Source organism: Alternaria metachromatica (genome assembly GCF_023757995.1).
Source record: "Alternaria metachromatica strain BMP 0045 chromosome Unknown scaffold_19, whole genome shotgun sequence".
Taxonomy (NCBI): Eukaryota; Fungi; Ascomycota; class Dothideomycetes; order Pleosporales; family Pleosporaceae; genus Alternaria; species Alternaria metachromatica.
In genome coordinates, this window is record NW_026055510.1 from 229,480 (window position 1) to 241,867 (window position 12,388).

Here is a 12,388-nt window from a genome sequence, read left to right on the forward strand (position 1 = left end):
TGGATGATGTGCATGCACCGTGCCTGCTGGTTAGGCTTGCCGACAAGGCCGCGTTCAAGCGAGGCTGGCTGACTGAGCGCGAATGGGCCAATGACGCACACCATTCCCCACATCGCGACCCCGCGCGTCATGATCCAAAATGACGCAGGACGCGCCTGTGCGCCCTGACGCTACTCGATCCACTCATGAGGCTGCGAAACTTCGTGCGCCACGCCCGCGTCACTCGAAATGCGCGGTTGTCTGTGTTCAGCAACAGCAAACCCTACCAGTATGAGCGTCTGCCATCGCCTACCTGTATACGCCTATTGGAGCTCCTACCAGTGACAAGCAACGGTATCATTCGCTGCTCGTTGAAGGTTACTGAGCTTGCAGATGCGCCTTCCTTCAAAGCTCTGTCATACACATGGGGCAGTCCGCAAGCCAGTTCCGTATCAGGAACATCGAGACAGTATGAAGTAGGACTGAAACCTGCATCGAACGACGCAGTAGAATCGACCCGCCACCACACCATCATATGCGATGGCTGTCTTCTCAAGGTCACCAGTAACCTTCGAGATGCACTGCAAATGCTCAGCAACGCTATCAACATGCCACATATGCCGAAGACCCCGACCTACTACTGGATAGACCTTTTGTGCATGAACCAAACAGACATTGAGGAGAGGAATGCCCAGGTTGCCCGTATGGGTGATGTTTTCAAGAAGGCCGATGGAGTTGTTGTCTGGCTAGGCAAAGAGGATCAGTACACGCTGGATGCTGTCATTACCATGCGGAAGATAGCGGCTATTCCCGAGAAACACTGGCCGCTAGTACCTTACACATCCTTCTATAATCCCGAAGAGAGCCAGCTAGTATCCTCTACTGGTCTCACCTTCTACAACTGGCTAGGCTTTATAGTCCTCATCAACCGCCCATGGTTCAAGAGGGCTTGGGTGAGTTTGTGACGAATAGCTACATGCACAGCCGACGACTGATATCATCAGGTCGTTCAAGAGATCGCACTTGGCAAATCGGCTCTGGTAGTCTGTGGTAACAAGGTCTTTCCTTGGGAAATTCTATCCAAAACACTGTCTTTTGTCAAGCTCACGAGGTGGTATCATCATCTACATGCAGACAAACTAAAGCATGTAAAAGAACTGCGGAAACATCCTGGCATCTACAAACAAATACTCAAGTCGAAGCTAGCTGTCGGCATCAGCCCTCTATATCTCAATGATACCCGGCTATTCGCATCTTCACTGATCAGAGACGACGGTCAAGCAACCAAACAACCATCTTTCCGGAACCTGCTCGACAAGCACCGCTTTTCAGATTCTTCAGATCCCAGGGACAAGGTGTACGCCTTCCTCGGCCTGGCCAATCGGGGCATGTCTCCATTTCGCACGCAGCCTAACGCACTTACGCCGGATTACAATCTCAGTGTACAGGAGGTCTTCACCCAAACTACAGCGGTGCTGATGTCGTCTTACAAGAATCTTTCGTGGTTGTCACACGTAGAGGACTCCTCGCAAAGACGAATATCAGGGTTACCATCCTGGGTACCCGACTTGAGCGTGCCGCTTCAACCCTACCCGCTTCGCTACCGTGGGCCCGCGTACTGGCATGCCGCTGGGAATCGCGTCTGGCGTCCGGATGTAGAAAGCATGAAAAAAGGACTTCTCCCGGTCCAAGGACATCGATTAGATCAGATTGACCAGACCTCTCTGCTCACTGACGAATCAGAAGACCCTCCGGCGGTATGGGCAAGCATCGTGAACCTGGCCCTTGCGCTAGACTTATCCTACCCCGACCCAGGCGGCACTGGCAAGGCGCCATCGCGTGTCGAAATACTCTGGCGAACGCTGACTACCGACATCTACAACCACACATATCCCGCCCCAGCACAAACAGGTGAACTGTTCATTGATTACATCCTCAACCTTCAGATCCGGCATCGCTTGACTCCATGGTCCAGCGCTGACGATTTCCAACCCCACCATTCGCCATTGACAGAGTCTGTATATCCAGATTGGCGCAAACTCCTTGAGCTCGAACCACCAGACTCGCCGTACAGCTTCGACTCGTATTCTAAGCGCTTAGTTGCTGTGGTGGAGAGTATGTTCAATGGTACATATTCGCCAATCGGGCTTGCGCAATTACAGCACGAGCTCGACCAAAGCGCAGGCCGACAACGAAGACTATTCAAAACGCGCCGAGGGTTCATGGGCACCGGAGCGAGGTCGCTGCGTGTAGGCGATGAGGTCTGGGTGTTGTATCGCGGCGGTCTTCCCTTTGTGCTGCGGCCTTTGCCTAATGGCCATTATCGTCTTGTCGGAGAGTCATTCGTGTACGGGGTGATGCATGGAGAAGCTCTAATGATGGATCTTCGGCGACAGAATATCGTTCTTGAGTAGCATGCTTGGATCTATCACACTGAGAACCACAAAGTTAAAGTACTCGACATATTCACGAGCTATTCGCCGCTGTGACAACAACTCTTATCTCTTTCTATTATCCCTTAACTTCGCGTCATGTATCCCATCAAGTGTTGCAACGACCATCGCTCCTCAAAAATCATTCACTATACGCACACAAAGTACTTCTCCTGCAACGCATCATGCAACCTTCCAAAAACACCTCCATGCCACGTCCGAAAATCGTCCCATTCTTCAGTGGGCATACAAGAAGCCATCATATTCACCCATCCACCTACAATAAGATCCGCATAGTTCGCCGTCTCACCCTCCAAGAACGGCCCCTCTTCATGAACCATGAAAAGATCTGCCAGTGACTTCAGCGCCGCCTTGAACGCTCCCTTGAGCTGCTCCCTAGCCTCTCCTTGAATGCAGATACTGTCCCAGGAATCCAAGTGCGCACGTTTGCTCATCTGTGCTTTCGCGGCATCTGCCGTCTCAGGGTTGAAAGGCATATACTGAGCCACGAGGACTACATGAGCAGAGAACGTGGCGTCGACGTGGGTGTTGAACTTTGCATACGCCTCGTGTTTGGCCCCCTCGTTCAACGTGAGGGGTGCATAGAACATGGTGTCTTTATTCGGGCTCTCGTAGTCAAGCCCAGTGTGAGTAGAGTCTTTAGGAAAAAGACAGCCACCAGAATCGGGAAACGTGTCTTCGAGGTAGTTGGCGATGTCGAAACTGTCTCCGATGACCTTGTCTGCGGACGGGTCTTGTAGCATGGGTAGGGTGTGGAAGTCGGACCCATCGTCTAGCTTACGTGTGGCTGGGCAGTTGAGTCCTTTGCGGACGGTGGAGATGTCGAGGAGATCGACCCAGGTTGTTTTGAAAGGTACGCCCTTGAAACCCAGGGCGAGGCGGGCCTTGGAGGGGTTGGGTGCGTAGGAGCGGGGCTGGATTGGGGAGGAGATGTCGTAGAAGACGAGGGGTTTGGAGTCTGTCATCTTGGCAGTGGTTGTTGGTATAAGAGCACAGTTGTCTTGTCTTGAGGGCAATTGAGGGTGGTGATGTTGAGTCAGGGAGCTGTGATGTGGATGAGATGCAGGTAGGCCATGCACGTAAGACTAAAGGAGCTTGGCGGGTTGCGGGGCGACACGAGGAATGGAGAATATCAACGATATGTGTTCGCATGTGTTGCAAGAGTTTACGATTGGTTTTGCCAGGTCTCACGATATTAGCTGGTGTCGACTGAGCTGGTGCTCCTGCCGGTATCTCAGACAGGGTAAGAGCGCACGGACCCGAAAGCAGCTGTCAGAAGCAAGATGGATCTTGTTCCTGTGGAGCAGACACTACCCCACGAGCTTTGACGCGTCTGCAGTCTATGAAGTCATTTTACGACGGGCACTCATGTTCGTTTGTTCGGCGTGTAGTGGCCGATGTGAGCAGCATCGGGCAGGTTCACGCGTGTAGCGATGACTAACACAGCGAATGACCGGCTCGGCACCAGCTCTTGTCCTCGTCATAGGCCAGCCGACTGCTCACACGCTCGATGGGTGTCGCATTCCCTACGAGTGCAATGCGTGCGGCGAGGGTATATATGCCACGGCCTTTGGACTAGCAGCAGACAAGACAACTAAATGCACCATGTCCGCCACTCTGCGTGCAAACGCCTTGGACTTCCTAGACGTCGAGCACGATGACGAGCTTCCTGGCTATGCCGAGGCTATGCCAGCTCCTGCCTACGGCGCATACGACGGGCCCCTCGCTACCTACTGTCTTCGCCAGTATGATCGCAAGATACAAATGCTCGCTACCTACGATGCGCCCGTCGCTCCCTCGTACCGGATCACAACCAACAGCTTCCGTGTCTTCTCCAAGAAGCCGGAGATGGAGGTGCTCCATACTTCGCAGGACATGCGACAGCGCAACATAGCCGCACTGTCCTACGACAACGACGGAGGCTTCCCCTGGCGGCCCCGCGCGCATTTCGATTACACCGTGGAGGATGGCTCGTATACGCGGTACAAGATGGAGTCGTTGAACTTTGAGGACTGGAGTTGCACCATCGACGACAAAACGTACGTCTGGGCACTCGACATGCGACCAATTGCATTGGTGCTGAGCGACAAGGACTCTGGCAAAGTCATTGCGCGCTTTACATTCTCAGACAAGGGCGTGCTCGCCCTGAGAGGTGCAGAGGTTGGCGACTTGGCCATCTTCCGCGACGGACTGACGCTGGCGCCAGGCGGTATCGACAAGGTGGTCTGTGGTGTCATGGTTGTCGTTACCTTCTTCAAAAGAATGGGTAGGAACTACACGAACCCGAAGACAAATGGATTGGGACGAGTAGGGTCGGTGGCCAGAGAGATGCCGCTACCGTCGCTGCATCGGGGCTCGACAGCAGGCTACTCGAGTCTGGGCAACTGGGCAGGATAGCATGCATGTAGCTGAAGGTTGGATATTAGGTGGTGCAATGCAGATATTGGCTGACCGAAAGACGCGAAAGGTACCATGTTGCTGTGCTTGTGCCACGCGTGGAAGGGCCGAGAAAGCACCTAGAGACGAGATGGGTGTCGATCTGGGGCATGGCCTACCAGAGCGTGGGTGACGGCGTCATGAGGCTAGAAAACGGCGTGACAGCGCTCGCGCACTACTCGAGACAGCGGCGCGGACCGGGCAACGACTGCTAGCAACCACCTAACAGCCGTTGCAATGTTGATGTTTCGACGTGATGTTTTATTTCTTTGTGCCGGTGGCTTCATGCCAGTCATGCCTCGGAGGCGCATTGGACGCTTAACCCCTATGCGCGCCCGACCCGGGCGAAGGTTCTGGATCGCACCGACTCGAGCCAATCTGCCGATCAAAAGAGCAGGTGGAGACGGGCCCGTCCAAGACGACAAGGCCATCCCCGCTTGCCAAGTCGCTCGAACTCGTGTTTGCTGGTGGAGAGGCAACGCTGCGAGGGCGCCCCAAACACCACACAGCAGACAGCGTGGTGACACCGAGTGTGGCTGACAGCAGTGCGCGTCCAGAGGGCACGCCTCTGCACAGCGCAATCTGCTCTGTCCATGCATTGCCCTGGGCCAGCTTGCAAGCTGTGGCGAACCAAGCCTTCGCCTGGGTCTGGAGCCATCAGCCCATGTTCAACGTTCGAGGCGTCTAGCCCAAAGGGACCAACGCCTAATCTCGCCCCGGGAGGCCCGCCCTCTGCCCTTTTCCACCACCGTGGACGCGACTGCGACCTGCACCGAGCCGCCGCCGCCGAGCTGCTCGTCCAGCTTCACACTCGTCGCCAGCGCCCGCCAGAGCACCCGCTCGTCCTCTCTTTTCGCCAGTCCGCTGCTCGCAATCGTTCGCCCGGGACCTGCGGCCAAAAGCAATATAAACCCTGCACCACCAGAGGCCGACGCACCTGTCGCGCTGCTTCGGGCCTAGCAGCCTTGGTCGTGCTTTCACTCCACCTCGCCTGCGTGCCTGCCCTCTGAGCCGCGCCCCAGAGTAATCGAGATCCTGTACTGATCGTCGACGATACGCTTGGAAAACTCCGCCGCCGCCCGCTGCGAGGAATGGGATTCGCACATTCCCCTCTGTCTACCCACAACACCCGCCCGTCATCGCGTCTGTCAGCTCGCCGGTACCGCTTGGACAGCTGAGTGAGATCCGCCCCGGCTGCGCATTCTCCACCTATTCCCGGGCTGCGTTGCTCCCCTCAAAGCACGTCGGTCGAATAGCCTGCGACTCTTCGCAGAGCCATGGTCAAGATGCGGATTCCCATCCGCGAACAGTTGGGATGTCTGGTTCTGCTGGCGTCCATGATCGGCCTGGCCGTCATAGCCGTCGCAACATGGGTACATATCGACGCTGTATACTCATCCGTGCTGGTACTGACTTTGCCAGCTCACCAACCACAACTTCGTGCTCAACATCCGCTCGACTCGCCTGACGCTGACTGCCTCGCTCAAAGCCGCCCAACTCTCCTCGAATCTGAACTTGATGCAAATCCTGTCCCAGCAGGCTGCGAACCGCCTCTCCCCGCAGGCCGCCCTCAACCGATACTACGACGGCAACACCTCGGAAGCGAACTGGGCCCGAGTCGAGGAGGACTACGATGCCATCTTCTCTGGTGATATGAGAACTCGTGTGGCTGTCCAGGCCCAGATATACCCCTTCAATTCCTCCGAGCGCTCCGTTTTCAGCCGGACCGCACAGAGCATGACGGACGTTGTGCTGCCCATACTTAAGCCCGACGGCACAAATGCGACGCTAGGCGACAAGGAGTACGGCTTCATTCCCGAGCTCTACCCCAAGTTCTCTGTTGAGACGATTCCCTACAACGACACCTTCAACACCTACAAGGCACACTACGAAGGCAGGACCATTGACAACACAAGCTACCTCTTCACTGGGCCCTATCGCGTCAACGAAACACTCAGCTTGGTCTCGGTCACCATACCCATCATCAACAACACGTCCAACATTGACACCCTAGGATGGCTGACGGCTGTCCTGGACGCGTCGCTGATTACCAATGTCGTCAACGCCATGGAAGGTCTAGACAACAGTGGTCTGACCCTGCTGTTCGGCCCGGACAATGCCACGAATACCTTTCCTCCGGCATATCTGTACGACGCCGATACCCCCAACGCTCCCGAGAACGTACAGGTTCGCTACCTCGCCCCGCCAACACAGCGAGCAAAGGTGCAACGGCATGGCCAATACGACACCTCTCTTGACCCGCCTCCATTCGACTGGGCAAGATATCCCGCCATTCGCAAGGGTTTCACCAAGCCGACCGGCGCCACCAACAATGCTGGTAGCATCATCTCGACCAGAAACGAGGATGGCGACGATGTTGCCGTTGGGTACGCTGTCGTCAACAGTCCCATGGTCGACTGGATGATTGTGGTAGAGCAGACCCACGACGAAGTCTGGGGACCCATCTATCACCTCCGGAACGTCATACTTGCCTGTGTGTTTGGCACAATGGGTGCAATGCTACTTCTGGCTTTTCCTGTGGCACATTTCTCCAGCCAGCCCATCCGAAGATTACGCGACGCTACCAAAAAGACAGTAGCACCTCACATGTTTGAGGACGACGACTTCAGCTCGCAAAACGATGGCGCCAACGACAGTTCGGAAGATGCGGCCCTTGCCCGCAAAGAGGGCTTCTTTGGTCAAATCATACATTACCGGAGAAACGCAAAGATGAACCGAGCAGAGAAGAAGGAAGCCGAGAGGCGGAGACAGTTCCGCATTCCAGGCAAAGTCAAGGACCGTAAACACTTCATTCACGATGAACTCACGGATCTGACAACGACTTTCAACGAAATGACGGATGAGTTGATGATGCAGTATGAGAAGCTGGAAGAGCGGGTAGCACAAAGAACAGCTGAGCTCGAACAGAGCAAGAAGGCGGCCGAGGCGGCCAACGAGAGCAAGACGCTATTCATTGCGAACATCTCGCACGAGTTAAAGACACCACTCAACGGTATTCTGGGCATGTGCGCCGTGTGCATGTCGGAAGACGACCCAAACAAGTTGAGACGGTCGCTAGGCATCATCTACAAGAGTGGAGACTTGCTACTCAATCTATTGACAGATCTTTTGACGTTTAGCAAGAACCAGGTCGGTCAACAGCTCAGTCTCGACGAGAAAGAGTTCCGGCTACGGGACATCAGCTCTCAAGTCTTGGCCATTTTCGAAAAGCAAGCAAGAGAGGGCGGCATCAAGCTCGCTGTCGAATTCGAGGGACCATACGAAAACAACCTGGACGATAGCGGACGGCCGAACGAGCTTCGCGACCTCGGGCCCTTCGGGCTTGGTCGACTCAAGGACATGGTTCTGTACGGCGATCAACATCGAATACTTCAGGTGGTCATCAACCTGGTATCGAACAGTCTCAAGTTTACGCCACAGGGTGGTTCTGTCACGCTCACCATCCGTTGTCCCGGTGAGGCACACATGTCAGACAGTCGCAAGGCGTCTCTGCAGTCACGGCAGAGCTCAACGCGCAACTCGAAAACCCGCGTACGAGCCTCCGCGTCAGAAGTAGGGTCTGTCTCGATTGCGACACCGAGCGACAACTACGGAACCGCCAACGTCATCAACGTCATGGGCAAGGGTGATGCGTTCTCCCGCTACATGGCTCAGGAGCGAGCCGCAACACCGCCACCGGGACGGTGGTTGTCTTTCGAATTCGAGGTCGAAGACACTGGCCCAGGTATTCCCGACCATCTACATGCCAAGATTTTCGAGCCTTTCGTCCAAGGCGACTTGGGTCTAAGCAAGAAGTTTGGTGGCACCGGTCTTGGCCTGAGTATCGTCTCGCAGCTGGCTGGTTTGATGAAGGGCACGATCGGTCTCAAGAGTGAGGTCGGACACGGAAGCGTCTTCACTATGGTAATACCGTTGAAGCACCTTACAAGTCGGGCCGACAGTACAGCCAGCTCCAGGAACGTGAACCTGGAAACCGGGACACCGCGCCGCAGCCTGTCGATCGACGAGCCGCCGCGAGGTCGCTCACATGATGACGCGCTTTCGGCCCGCTCGATACAGTCCGCTACAAGTGGCCCGATCGTCGCTGGGAACACCGCTGCTACTGCTCCGTCCGGGCCAGTTGCATTCGACACCGATACTCAGCCTCGCCTTGTCGGTCTTAGTCAGCCTTTCTTCGCTTCGAATGCGCCATTGGAATCACCAAACTCGCAGGTTGCAGCTATGAAGCGCGTCGAAGCCGAAGCTACGAAACGTGGAGACAAAGTCAAGGTGCTCGTCGCCGAAGACAACAAGACAAATCAAGAGGTCGTACTGCGCATGTTGAAGCTTGAAGATGTGTACGATGTCACTGTTGCAAAGGACGGTCAGGAAGCGCTCGACTTGGTTATGGAAAGTATGGAACGTAAAGCTCCATACAACCTCATCTTCATGGATGTCCAAATGCCCAACCTGGACGGTCTGCAATCAACGCGACTGATCCGCCAGTCTGGTTTCTCGGCCCCCATCGTCGCTCTGACAGCTTACGCAGAGGAGAGTAACGTGAAGGTATGTAATCAGCGTCCTGATCTTGCTTCTGTTATACTAACAAGCCCTAGGAATGCCTCGACTCAGGCATGGACTTCTTCCTCTCGAAACCTATCCGCCGACCCGCCCTCAAACACGTCCTCAAAACATACTGTCCTACTATTCCAGAAGAAGAGTCGGACACAACGCCACCCGGTTCTGCGGTCTTGACGCCGAAGCCAAATGGTGTAGCGGTGAAGCCTGCCCCACCAGCGGCGGGGTCCACGGCGCCATTCACCATCGTCTCGGGAACGAGCGATAACCGGCGTGCCGATGAATCGCCAGCCATATCGCCCATGACCTCGCCCGCAGCGTAGCGCTAGTGATGCACTATCTAGCTGCGCTCTCATCTGATCTTTCTTGCTGGATTCACTATCCCTATCCGGTGACACCTCTGTCTACGAAGTTCCTTGTAATGTCCTAACCACGATACCACTTAATCGCTACTTTTCTAATCTCCGTTTGCGATCTTCTAGTTTTCCTTTTTCTTCTGCAGCAAATGTACATAGCAAGCATGGCGCTGGTCGGGTACGGGTCGATTTCTTTTTTTCTTCTGCTGGTCACAAAACATCTGGGTGTGCGTTTTGGCGTTTACTCTTCGGCCTGCAATCATCAGAGCCTTGTTATTGTTGGGCTTGTTTCTTTGGAGAGATTTTGATTTGTGGTCATTTCCGAGGGTGTTTTCTTGGTGGTGGGATGCGGAGCAATGAGATGGCCCGCGGGGGTCCTTTTACTAGGCAACAAAACATTTGGCGGGGATCTGGGATGAATCAATTGAACTTATCTTGCAACGCCATTTTGGCTGTTGCGTATCACGTATACTGTCTGAACTGGTTGTCTACAAACAGGTTGTTTTTGCCGTACTCTGCGATGGATGTGAATGTTTCAAGAGAGGGAAGATCTTGCGTCTTGAACCATTGTATACAACGAAGAGACCTAGCAGGTGCGCTTCAGTCTACGCTGGCGTACAAACGTATAACAACAAAATCTCGGTGTTATATGGTCTTCTAGGTCTAGAGCTTTGTATGAATGTTCAGACTTTTCCTTGGATGTTGTGATATTGTGAACTCACTTGCAGACCTTCTCACGTAAGATGAAGACACGTGTAATAGGTTGATTTGGTCTTCTTATATATCGGAGGGCTATATCAGTATGAGATTGAACCCGAGTGTCTTGTAGCACCGAATATTCCGTCCGCTGGCCAACGATACCCGTTCGTGCCTCCCTAGTCTCGACTCAAACAGTAGTATCCAGTAGTGGGCTCGGACGTTCCAGACGCTGACAAACAGGATATACGTGTCCAAAGCCGTCACATAGGAAAAAGAAGAGCGCTCGGGTCGGGAGGAGCTTTCAAGCCGGCCATAGCCCTCACAAACGCATCGTCTTCCGACCTATCTTGTTGTGAATCGCCCACGAGGTCTTCATCAAGGATGTCGATATCAATTCCAGGGTGACCATGAATCAGCGCCATCATAGAGTCGGTGAGTGAGGCGGGGCGACGGCGCTGAAGGCGATGGGCTTTTCGCATCCTCTTTATCCACTTTGCCTGCCAGTCTTCCTGCGAAAGTGCGTAGTAATCTGAGACGTTGTACTCTTTGCGGTAGTTCATCTCAAAAGCAAGCACAGTGACTTTAGCGCCTTCCTTCATCAACGCGTGAACGACTTTACGGGAGCGCTCCAGAGCCGGCATACAGTAGATGTGATCACCGTCCCATTGGAGCTTGATCGTCAGGTGGAAACCCTTCTTGACACGCAAGTCCAAGAGCTCTTCGAAACAGTGCTGGAAGATGTCTTGGCCATTCTTGGTCTGGAAAGAGTGTTTCGATCGGCCCTCGTTTTGGATGTAAGCCTCATCCCCAAAGGAGAGCTCTAGACGGCGGATGTGGTCGAGAGGTTTGAGGCCGAGGTGGAAGTGATCTTCAGACAGGAAGCTGGTTAGTTCGTGGAGGTGATTAGCATCCAACTGACGGCCGGGCATGATGCGATAGTATGCGTTGGCGACTTCCTTCGCGACGTCCATTCCCACATACTGGTGCTGAGCCCAGAGCGGAAGCTCCCACCAATGGAAACAGCGACAGCTGTCTCCCCTGCAGGGTACGGACCAAGGCGCGAAATTGATCTTTTCCCGCCCTCGGTCCCGCCTCCTGTCCCGCCCTCGGTCCTGCCCTCGACGGCCGATCGACGCGACGGACGGCGGGAAACTTGTAGTGTTCGAAGTCTTCTCGTACAAGGTCACGTCATCGAAGACCAGCCTGAGCATGGGCTCGTCCCAGACGTATTCGTAGACCATCTCGCGGAGCTCTGGTGGTAGAGTGGTGTGGAACTTGTCGACGAATTTGCGGCAGAGCTTCTCAGCGACGATGCGGGTGAGGTGATGACACTCCTTGCCCACATTTGTTCGCCTGATTTCGAGCTCTGCAACCTTGTTCTTGAGTTCATCAAGCCTGCGTGGGAGTTCAGCCATAAATCCTTGTGCGATCGCTCCAAGACAGGACTTACTCGGTCTGGACAGAAATCTCTTCTACGAGAAGCCTATAAGGTGTGAGCAATCGTTTGTAGATGTCGCGAATGTTATCACTGACCTTGACAGCTCTGCCTCGGTTGCCTCGAGCGTGGGCGCATTGTCGCGGAAAGGGGTTGCACTCGCCATGCTAAGGACTCAAATATAGATGTTACGCTGAGAGTGTTTTTTGTGAAAGTATTGGGAGTCGTAGGCGTGGGATAGCGGATGTCAGGGTCCGCGCTAATGACGCGCTAACGCAATACTGGTGGTGTCACGAGAAAGGGACCGAGCTTTGAGACACCGGGCAGTTACGACGTTCGTGTTGCCGTTGAAGAGAAGGGGTATGAGTAAAGTGTTGATTATGATTGAGACAGTCCTTCCGGCTTTGGTGTCGCGCGCGTCTATAGTCTAGAATCTTGCATCGACCCGTCCT

The 12,388-nt window shown here is 54.4% G+C and overlaps 4 protein-coding genes across 4 annotated transcripts; 2 read left to right on the forward strand and 2 right to left on the reverse strand.

Moving 5' to 3' along the window:
• Positions 1-2,560: 2,560 nt before the first annotated feature.
• On the reverse strand, positions 2,561-3,397 carry J4E83_007568 (uncharacterized protein; the record flags this gene model as incomplete). The annotated part of the gene is made up of 1 exon (XM_049334472.1): positions 2,561-3,397. The coding sequence occupies one exon, from the start codon at positions 3,395-3,397 to the stop codon at positions 2,561-2,563; it is 837 nt and encodes a 278-aa protein (XP_049186358.1).
• Positions 3,398-3,881: 484 nt separating this feature from the next.
• Positions 3,882-4,829, forward strand: J4E83_007569 (uncharacterized protein; the record flags this gene model as incomplete). The annotated part of the gene is made up of 1 exon (XM_049334473.1): positions 3,882-4,829. The coding sequence occupies one exon, from the start codon at positions 3,882-3,884 to the stop codon at positions 4,827-4,829; it is 948 nt and encodes a 315-aa protein (XP_049186359.1).
• A 1,316-nt stretch (positions 4,830-6,145) lies between these two features.
• On the forward strand, positions 6,146-9,769 carry J4E83_007570 (uncharacterized protein; the record flags this gene model as incomplete). The annotated part of the gene is made up of 3 exons (XM_049334474.1): positions 6,146-6,241; positions 6,291-9,434; positions 9,485-9,769. 3 exons carry the CDS (start codon positions 6,146-6,148, stop codon positions 9,767-9,769), a joined length of 3,525 nt encoding a protein of 1,174 aa, XP_049186360.1.
• A 992-nt stretch (positions 9,770-10,761) lies between these two features.
• J4E83_007571 (uncharacterized protein) lies at positions 10,762-12,102 on the reverse strand (the record flags this gene model as incomplete). Its single annotated transcript, XM_049334475.1, has 3 exons — positions 10,762-11,896; positions 11,952-11,984; positions 12,035-12,102. The coding sequence occupies 3 exons, from the start codon at positions 12,100-12,102 to the stop codon at positions 10,762-10,764; spliced, it is 1,236 nt and encodes a 411-aa protein (XP_049186361.1).
• Between the last annotated feature and the right edge of the window lie 286 nt (positions 12,103-12,388).